This window comes from Neophocaena asiaeorientalis, unplaced genomic scaffold, assembly GCF_003031525.2.
Source record: "Neophocaena asiaeorientalis asiaeorientalis breed wild unplaced genomic scaffold, Neophocaena_asiaeorientalis_V1.1 scaffold1132, whole genome shotgun sequence".
Classification (NCBI taxonomy): domain Eukaryota; kingdom Metazoa; phylum Chordata; class Mammalia; order Artiodactyla; family Phocoenidae; genus Neophocaena; species Neophocaena asiaeorientalis.
Window position 1 is genome coordinate 138,142 of NW_020174472.1, and position 10,407 is coordinate 148,548.

The window sequence follows — 10,407 nt, forward strand, 5'->3', positions numbered from 1 at the left end:
TATTATGCTAAAAAAAAGAAAAAAAAAAGGAAAAAGAAAACCAAGGCTTAAATATTCAGGACACATAATTGTTAAGACTCCCATATCTGCCTGGGTCTAAATTGTAGCTCTGCTATGAAACGTGTTCATTCAGGCTATTAGCCCAACCTTTCTGAGCCTCAGTTTCTTCTTCTGTTAAACAAGGCTACTAATAATTGTTACCTGCCAGGGTTGTTGGGAGGATTAGGTGAGTAAATATGTCAAGGACTAGACCCAGAGCCGGCTTCATGGGCAAGCAGCCGGCAGAGCCACACAGGACCCCATGCCAGGAGGGGCCCCACGTGACGATGCCCTGCCGTCATCTTGAAATCCTTAATCGTGTTCATCGAGGGGCCTCATATTTTCATTTTGCACTGGGCCCCCTAGATTAGGTAGCCAGTCCTCCTCGGAACCGACGCTGGCATGTAGTAAAACCCACAGTAAATGTTAGCCGTTATAATTATCAAAGGAACTCAGCACCTTACCTGCAGTCATGCAGTGATGCAGCCTGGATTTGATCCTGGGTGTGTGTGTGTGTGTGAGAGAGAGAGAGAGAGATTTGTGACAATACACTACACACGTCAAGGACTTACAGCAGTGGTTTTTAAAGCTTTCTTTTCATTCCCAGTTGCTGGTCTTAGGAAGTCTTCAATTTCCACATTGGTGAAATGTGGATTAAGAGAACCCACCTCACAGACTAGTGGTTAAGCGGCGTGCTGACCCACGTCTTCCCAGACCTGTGGGATGCTGGCTGCCCTTTCTGTCTCTGAGTCTTCTCTCTCCATCTCTGTCCAGGGGCAAGGAGGCTGGACCCTCAACAGTGCTGGCTATCTCCTGGATTCCAGTGACTGAGCCTGCTCTGAGCGCTCCATCCCTGGCTCCTGCCTGTGAGCAGTGCATTGGCAACCCTGTAACAACCCTAAACTCACATTCCCTCAAGGCCATGGGCTTTATTTCCTGACCTGTCTTGAGGGTTAGTCTAGTGGAGTGATATACTGCATGGATCCTGGAGCCAGAGCGCTGGCTTCAAGTCCCGGCTCTGCCCCTGGCTTGGTGTGCCGCCTTCATCTCTCAACGCCAGAGTTTCCTCATCTGTGACAATGGGTATAACGATGTCCCCCTGCTGCATGGAGATGCTGTGAAGATTAGATAAACTACAGCAATTCCTGGGAGGATCCTCCACCCTCTCTCCCCGTTCTCCCAACACATCTTCATTGGGTACTTGCTGTATACTTGGGATGCGCTGCTTCATAACAGTTAAATCAGCCACATGCCAACATTCCAGTGACACAACGGTGTGGCAGAGCAGAGAGGATGTGAGGTTTGGGTCCAGACGCAGTTGGGCTCAAACCCCAGTTCTGCCACTTAGTGGTGGGATAACGTTGAGCAAGCGTCTACTTGTCATAGCCACAGTCCTCTCCCTGGCAAGTAGGGATGGTCAGCGTGTAGCCTGTTCCCCCGGATTCGGTAGAGGTGCCCCATCCGATGAGCAGTGCTCTGGGTCTGCTGGATTCTGTGTTCTCCCTGCCTTTAAGGACCACCTGGTCGTGCCGCCCCCAATCCCCGGCCAGGACTGATGGAGGCCGGAAGGAGAAGATAGCCCTCGGGATCCTAGACCTGTGGAAGGCCACTGGTGAGCGAATGGGTAGACTGCCCTAGCCTCCATCCCCAGCACTCTACTCCACCTGCCTGTTTCTGGTTTTGGAAACTGTTTTGTTGTTGTTTTTTTTCAACCGTAAAATAAATTTACTGCTGATAACTTTATAGAATTTACTCCCTGTTTTTTTTTAACATCTTTATTGGAGTATAATTGCTTTACAATGGTGTGTTAGCTTCTGTTTTATAACAAAGTGAATCAGCTATACATATACATATATCCCCATATCTCCTCCCTCTTGCGTCTCCTTCCCTCCCACCCTCCCTATCCCACCCCTCTAGGTGAAAAATATGGAACGCTTCACGAATTTGCGTGTCATCCTTGCGCAGGGGCCATGCTAATCTTCTCTGTATCGTTCCAATTTTAGTATATGTGCTGCCGAAGCGAGCACATACTCCCTCTTTTTGATGTTACAAACTTTAGGGTCTTTGAGATATGCAGGATCCTTGTATTTAACTGGTGTAAACCCCATTATTTGAGCTCTCTCTCTCTCTCTTTTTTTCTTTTGGCTGCGTTGGGTCTTTGTTGCTGCGCGCTGGCTTTCTCTAGTTGGCGAGCGGGGGCTGCTCTTTGTTGCGGTGTGCGGGCTTCTCTTTGCGGTGGCTTCTGTTGTTGCGGAGCACGGGCTCTAGGTACACGGGCTTCAGTAGTTGTGGCGCAAGGGCTTAGTTGCTCCGCGGCATGTGGGATCTTCCCGTACCAGGGCTCGAACCCCTGTCCCCTGCATTGGCAGGCGGATTCTTAACCACTGCGCCACCAGGGAAGCCCCAAGCGTATGTTTTTTAAAATAAAGTTTTTGCTTTGTGTTCTTCTTTCAGCAATGCATGTCTTGGGCTTCCATGGTGGTGCAGTGGTTGAGAATCTGCCTGCCAATGCAGGGGACACGGGTTCGAGCCCTGGTCTGGAAAGATCCCACGTGCCGCAGAGCAACTGGGCCCGTGAGCCACAACTACTGAGCCTGCGCGTCTGGAGCCTGTGCTCTGCAACAAGAGAGGCCGCGATAGTGAGAGGCCCGCGCACCACGATGAAGAGTGGCCCCCGCTCGCCACAACTAGAAAAAGCCTTCGCACAGAAATGAAGACCCAACACAGCCAAAAATAAATAAATAAAACCCCCAAAAGACAAAAAAACAATGCATGTTTCATTGGTTTTCAGTACTTCATTATGAAACTGAAGCTACTGCTGATTGTCTTTCTGTTAGGAGTGATTTCATTGTAAAATAGGATGCTCCTGGCATGGCAGCCAGGTAAAATAGAGGAAAACCAGTGAAATTTAAATTTCAAATAAACAAACACATTTTTGTCAAAGAGTGTTCTGTATGTTTCCTCTTCTAAGTCTTTTTTACATCGAGTAGATGATAGCTGTGGTTTTGTCTACCTGGCCTTTATTATGTTGAGATATGTTCCCTCTATACTTGTTGAGATAAAGGCCTCCTATTTGGATAGGATGTCATTCTTTTTCCCCATTGGTGTACACCCTCTAGCTTTCTAAATGCCTACTCAGAAATAGGTTCTTCTCCTTGGATGGATCTAGAGACTGTCATACGGAATGAAGTAAGTCAGAAAGTGAAAAACAAATATCGTATATTAACGCATATACGTGGAACCTAGAAAAATGGTATAGAGAAACCAGTTTGCAGGGCAGAAATAGAGACACAGATGTAGAGAACAAACGTATGGACACAAAGGGGGCAAAGTGGCGGGGGGAGGGGTGCTGGTGGGATGATTGGGAGATTGGGATTGACATATATACACTAATATGTATAAAATAGATAACAAATAAGAACCTGCTGTATAAAAAAATAAATAAAATAGGGCTTCCCCAGTGGCGCAGTGGTTAAGAATCTGCCTGCCAATGCAGGGGACATGGGTTCGAGCCCTGGTCCGGGAAGATCACACACTCCGCGGAGCAACTAAGCCCGTGGGCCACAACTACTGGACCTGTGCTCTACAGCCCGCGAGCCACAACTACTGAAGTCCGCGTGCCACAACTACTGAAGCCCGCGCACCTAGAGCCCGTGCTCTGCAACAAGAGAAGCCACCACAATGAGAAGCCTGTTCACGGCAACGAAGAGTAGCCTCCACTCGCCACAACTAGAGAAAACCCGCGTGCAGCAACAAAGACCCAACATAGCCAAAAATAAATAAATAAAAAATAACTTTTAAAAAATAAATAAATAAAATTTAAAAATTCAAAACATAAAAAAAGAAATAGGTTCTTCACACACTTCAGCTCATCGGCTGCTTTTAAACAAAAGTCTTTTACAACTTATTTCATGAGAAAAGAAAAAAGAGTAGGTAACCCAATTTGGTTACAGCCATTAGATCTCAATTCTCTAACTCCTTCGAACTCTCCAGGCAGTGAGAGTAAATTCACTAGATCAGGAAAACCCATCTGTTTCCCCCCAAAATGCAAACCATAAAGTCTAACATAAATAAAATATGATAAAGATAATCTACAAAAAACCAACATGGACTCCTCTTTAACAAATCATGGTTTCTCCTGGTGGAGTTTCCATGGAAAATCGAATCTACCCAGATTATCTAAAATGGTTCCATCCAAGACCTTTATCCAATCACTGGGATGATGAGGTTATAGGAAGGGACCCCTGGAATTTCCCCTGGCTCTTATATAAATAGAGACATTTCAGCTCCAGACACACTTTGAGAGCCAGTCCCAGACTTGAGGAGGCTGAAGACAAGAGGGCTCCAAGAGGTAAGTGACATGTGGGAATGTCTAAAGAGAATGCTTAGAAATCAGGAGAGATGGAGGTGGGTTTCAGAAAGGTTTGGCTTTCTATTCACCTTGCATTAGCTCGGAGACCTTGGGAAAGCAGCAGTTCTCCCTCAAACCTCACACTAACTATTGTTGATTGTTGAACTTTTCTGTGAGATGAGAAGAATGTTTCCATAGTCCGTGGTGTGGTGTGTTACGGTTCATTTCTTCAACTAGGGTTTCTGAACCGTGGCGCTATGGATATTTTGACCAGACATTTTTTTGTTTTCCTATAAAGGTGGATGTCAGAATTTTAATAGAATGGATTATTGTCTGTGGCATGAAATATTGAACCAGGGGGGGTAGTGATGTCCAGTATTTGGATGTGGAATGTATGGGAGAGGGAAGGGTGGAATAAAATGAAACTCATCTGGTTCATTCTTTTCCGTTCCTTTTCTTTTTTTTTTTTTTTAATCCCAGCCTTCTGAACAGTGACTCTATTGCTGAGAAGAAGCGAGGAAATCCCTTTCCACGGAGTTCAATTGGCACCAGCTCTACAAGTGTTTCCTCAGTGTCGTATTGGAAAATTTCTCTGTCAACATGGCTGAGGACCAGATATTTTTCTGGGGTCAAGGAAAACTCCCCTACGGCCCTGGATCAGAGCCACCAGTGTCTGTTCCACACCAAGATACACTTTTGGAAAAGCCAGACTGTGACCAGGAAACGTGGCATGTTCACTTCAGAACGTTTATCAGCTCAGAGGAATCCGACCCCGTCCAGGATCTGAGGAGACTTCGTGAGCTCTGCCATCTGTGGTTGAGGCCAGATCTTCACACCAAGGAGCAGATGGTGGACAAGCTGGTGCTGGAGCAGTTTATGATCTGCATGCCGCTGGAGTGCCAGGTCTTAGTCAAGGAAACGGGGGTGCAGAGTTGCAAAGCCTTGGAGGACATGCTAAGAAATAAGCAGAAACCCAAGAAGTGTGTGAGTAGGAACCTTGGGATTGGTATGGGAAAGGGAGAGATGGGATGGGACCTGTAAGCTGGGGGTTGAACAAGATAGGATCTGAGTGGTTGACTCTAAATCACTGATATTCAAATGGTGAGAGGTTTCTTTGGGCATCGTTGAGAGTTATTTTTGGCTGTCCCAACTTGAGGGATGTAGATCTTTTAAACAAAAAAAAAGTGCGCTTGTATGGTACGATGCCATTGGTTGCCTTGAGAGCTGCTTTCCAGGTCATATAGGAGACGGATCTCGATTGAGTTTTTTCCCTCACAGACCATAGTCCGCATACAAGGACAGGAATTTCTTGTGCGAAGCTCAGAAGTTGAGATGGTTGAATCCAAGGCCAGTGACATGAACGATGAGAGAGACCAATGCAGGGAGCCCCGATCCCCTGTGAGTGAGATACCTCCAGAGAACGGCCAGCAGAAAAGACGAGAGCTGCATATTCTGACAGGAGCCAAGGACCTGTCAAGGGGGCAGGTGAGTGTGTGATGCCCTGGTCTCTGGAGAGAGTCTGGGAGAACTTAGAAGAGGTTCAGGTGGACATTGCTGCTAGAGTAATTGGGAGTTTTGGTAAAGGACAGGAATGGACCCATTGGCTTCAGGGATTTTCATGGATGCCTTAAGTTCCTAGACATTTTCCAGCTTGTGTGAGAATGAAGACTCATCCATCTTTGTCCCTTTGCCATGAATACGTGTAGTTTTAAGAGTGGGGAGAAAGGAATCCTGCCTCAGTGGAATGGTGCTAGGTCAGTTTGCCGCGGGTAAATGCACTGACAGCTGATTTCCACATGGTTGCTTTCCTCAGAGGCACTTCATAGTTCACAATATTGTCAACCCTTGGAGTTGAAGGAGTGGTTCCCAATTCGACTCATTTTTCCTCCTAGAGGACACTGGAGAATGTCTGGAGACAGCTGATTTTTCCAAATGGGGTTGGGTGTGGGGGAGGGGATGCTCTTGATTTCTAGTGAGTAGAGACTAGGGCTGCTGCTCATCATCTTACCATGTACTGTGTAACCACCATCAGAAGGACGAACTCAAACAAAGTAGGAAAACGTGATGAACTTGGGAGAATGTACCCAGGGTCCTTTGCTTCCAGAGTCAGGGGCAGGGAGTATTGAGATGACACAGAGAGATGTATGCATTGAGAATTCAGAGTGCCAACTGTGGTATCAAGACTTGATTGCATGATGTGGCCAGTAGAGATCAAGGACAGACTTAGGTATCAGGAGATGGTTATCAATTGGGGTGATGGCGGTGGCCCAGAAGAAGTCAGGGCATATCCCCCAAACTGATATTAAGAAAGTTGGAGTCTTAGATCATGATATGACAGGGATGGGGAAAGAGGAAACAGAGCTTTCCATGGACTAAGGTAGATGGGTTATTGACTCTGGTCGGTTGCTCCTTGGCAGGACCAGAAAGGTCTCCTGCCAGAGACCTTTCCTGAAACAGGTGAAATGGAGGGTCTGACATCCAAGGAGAACTTGGAGAAAGACCTGATGGAAGACACGGAAGAGACAAGAACCCATCAATCTCAAGAGCCTGAACATCTGAAAGGTCCTGGTGAGTCTGGAAACTTGGAATTCAGAGGAGTTAGTGACTCCCTTCCTATGGTGGCTTGGGGCTGGGTACCCAGCATTACCATCCCTTGGGCGGGCGGGGGGAGTTGGTTCTCCAAACCAACCTCCTCCATCATCCCCTTTCCAGAGTGTGTCATAATCTAGACTCTTAGGTAGTTTAGTTGATGGGAAGCTCTCTGCCACATCAGCTCTGGGTTTCAATGAGGTTGGCACCACGGAAAATGCTCCTTGTTAAATGCTGTGTGCTGAATCTCTTTTCAGAACGTTCTGAGAGGGCAGAGGGTGGGAAGAATCCCCAAGAAGGAATTCTTATTTCAAATGTGGATGCTGAACGTTTTCCTCTTGTGTTCCAGAGGGAGAAGTTTCTACTAAGAGTGGATACAGAAAAGGTTCTCTGAGGGGTCTAAGAGGTTTCAAAAGGAAACAGGCCAACAGTCCCAGTTTCCAAGAAGTACATCAAGAAGAAACCACATCTTTGGACAAAGGAGAATTCTCAGGACAACTTGGGTCCCCTTTCGTTGGTTCACCTAGCACGGTGGGACCCAACATTCTCCCTGAGGGAAAAGAAGCCCAGGCATGGGCACCCTATGAATGTAGGGAATGCAAGAAGAGATTTCCTTATCCATCTCAGCTTACCCTTCACCAGAGGACACACACAGGAGAGAGACCTTTTCGATGCAACACGTGTGACAAAGGGTTCATGCAGTCTTCGGACCTGCGAGCTCATGAGCGGATCCACACAGGCAAGAAGCCATACTGCTGTGATCTCTGCCCCAAGAAGTTCACCCACGACTCCACGCTGCGTGCTCACAAGAGGACCCACACCAAGGAGAAGCCTTTCCGATGTGAGCACTGTGACAAAGCCTTCAGCCACAGAGGGAACCTCAACGTTCACCGACGCACCCACTCTGGGCTCAAACCCTACGTGTGTCCCGAGTGTCACAGCGCCTTCTGTCAGCTGGGGACTTTCAAACGCCACCAGAAAACACATTCCAAATGACTCGCCCCAGTCCCTGCCCTCAGATGCCAGTCTCTTCTGATCCAAGAAGGAAATTCAGGATAATTTGTTACTTATGTAATATCAAGAAAGGATGACATTTGAAGAATTTAGGATTATACTGGAACCTAATGGGGTTCCATTCACGTGAATTAGGAGGGTCCTTGAGCGCTAACTTATAATTCCCTTTGGATTTTGTTTTCTACTTTAGTGTAGGCTATGCTTTTCTGATAAGCTTTTGCTCTGTGTTCTTCTTCCAATGAAGTCATGTTTCATTGGTTTTCAGTACTTCATCACGAAACTGAGGCTGCTGTCGATTGTCTTCCTGTTAGGCACGATTTCATTGTAAAATAGGATGCTCCGTGTAGGGTGGCCAGACTAAATACAGGATAACCGGTGACATTTAAATTTCAAGTAAACAAACACTTTTCTGTCAAAGCGTGTTCTGTGTATTTCCTCCTCCAAGACTTCTACGTGGAGTAGATAATAGCTGTGTTCTTGTCTATGTGGCCTTTATTATGTTGAAATATGTTCCCTCTATACCTTTTCAGATATTGCTTCCTTAGGTGTTTACAAAACGGAAGGCTTCCTAAATTGATAGACATCATTCTTTTTCCCTGCTGGTGTTCAGCCTCTGGTTTTCTAAATGTCTACTCAGAAATAGGTTCTTATAGTTGAGCTCATCAGCTGATATTAGAAAAAAAAAGTCTTTAAAAATTTTATAAACTTTTTATTAATTTTATTTATTTATTTTGGCTGCATTGGGCCTTTGTTGCTGCATGTGGGCTTCCTCTCGTTGCGGCGAGTGGGGGCTACTCTTCATTGTGGTGCGAGGGCTTCTCATTGCAGTGGCTTCTCTTGTCGCGGAGCACAGTCTCTAGGCGCGCCGGCTTCAGTAGTTGTGGCTTGCTGGCTCTAGAGCGCAGGCTCCGTCATTGTGCCTCATGGGCTTAGTTGCTCCGCGGCATGTGGGATCTCCCTGGATTAGGGATCGAATCCCTGTCCCCTGCCTTGGCAGGGGGATTCTTAACCATTGTGCCACAAGGGAAGTCCTAGAAAAAAGTCTTTTAAGCCTTATTTACATGAGAAAAAGTAGTTAGGTAACCCACCAACTATCAGATCTCTATTCTCTTTCTCCCTGGAACACTTCACGCAAATGAGAAAATAATTCACTAAACCAGGAATACCAATCCATTTCCCACCCACCGACCCCCCCCCAAAAAAAGCAATCCATAAAATTCTAGAATAAATAAAGTACAATAAAGAAGTCTACCACAAAACCAATATGGAAGCCCCTTGAATAAATCATGGTTTCTCCTGGTGAAGTTTCCATGGAAAATTGAATCCACCTGGATTATGCAAAATGGTTCGTTCCACAACATTAACCCAATCACTCTGCTTACTGGGTAACAGTCAGGGACCCCTGGAATTTCCCCCAGCTCCATATAAATAGAGACATTTCATCTCCTGGCACAGTTTGAGAACAAGTCTGTGACTTGAGGACACTGAGGTCAAGAGGGCTCTGTGGGGTAAGTCCCAAGTGGGAATGTCTAAAGAGAATACTTAGAAATCAGGACAGATAGAAGTGGGTTTTCGAAAGGTTTGGCTTTCTATTCAGCTTTCTATTCTCCGAGTTAACTCGGAGACCTTGGGAAAACAACTGACCTCCCTGGATCCTCATATGAACTATGGTTGATTGTTGAACTCTTCTGTGAGATGAGAAGAACTTGTCACCCAAGTGAACACAAAAACACTAATTCAGAAATATACATGCACCCCAAAGTTCACAGCAACATTATTTACAATAGCCAAGACATGGATGCAACCCATGTCCATCAACAGAAAAATGGATAAAGAAGGTGTGGTATGCATATACAATGGAATATTAGCCATAAAAAGAATGAAATAATGCTGTCCATCAACAGAAAAATGGATAAAGAAGGTGTGGTATGTATATACAATGGAATATTAGCCATAAAAAGAATGAAATAATGCCATTTGTAGCAACATGGATGGACCTAGAGGTTGTCATACTGAGTGAAGTAAGTCAGACAGAGAAAGACAAATATCATATGATGTCACTTATATGTGGAATCTAAAAAATACAACAAACTAGTATAATAAAAAGGAAGCAGACTCACAGATATAGAGAACAAACTAGTGGTGACCAGTCGGGAGAGGGCAGGGATGGGCAATATATGGGTGGGGGAGTAGGAGGTACAAACTTTTGGGTGTAAATCAGGCTGCAAGGATGTAGTGTACAGCACTGGGAATATAGCCTATACATATATATTATATATAATATAGATATTTATTATTTTTTTAAAGATAGGGAGTATTTAGCCATTGTCATTAATTTAATGTAACAATAAATAAGTGACAATTAACTCTTCTTAGCAAGTTTGGAACATTTCTCTGATTTCAATAATTGTAAA

At 45.4% G+C, this 10,407-nt stretch overlaps 1 protein-coding gene and 1 non-coding gene across 2 annotated transcripts; one reads left to right on the forward strand and one right to left on the reverse strand.

Annotated features, from left to right (window-relative positions):
- Window positions 1–1,959: 1,959 nt before the first annotated feature.
- LOC112407814 (U6 spliceosomal RNA) lies at window positions 1,960–2,066 on the reverse strand. The gene has a single exon (XR_003004838.1). It is a non-coding gene; the product is annotated as a U6 spliceosomal RNA (small nuclear RNA).
- Window positions 2,067–5,047: 2,981 nt separating this feature from the next.
- LOC112407807 (zinc finger and SCAN domain-containing protein 5B-like) lies at window positions 5,048–7,975 on the forward strand. Its single transcript, XM_024757233.1, has 4 exons — window positions 5,048–5,374; window positions 5,669–5,875; window positions 6,808–6,958; window positions 7,329–7,975. Exons 1-4 carry the CDS (start codon window positions 5,237–5,239, stop codon window positions 7,973–7,975), a joined length of 1,143 nt encoding a protein of 380 aa, XP_024613001.1. The 5' UTR covers window positions 5,048–5,236.
- The last annotated feature ends 2,432 nt before the right edge of the window (window positions 7,976–10,407 follow it).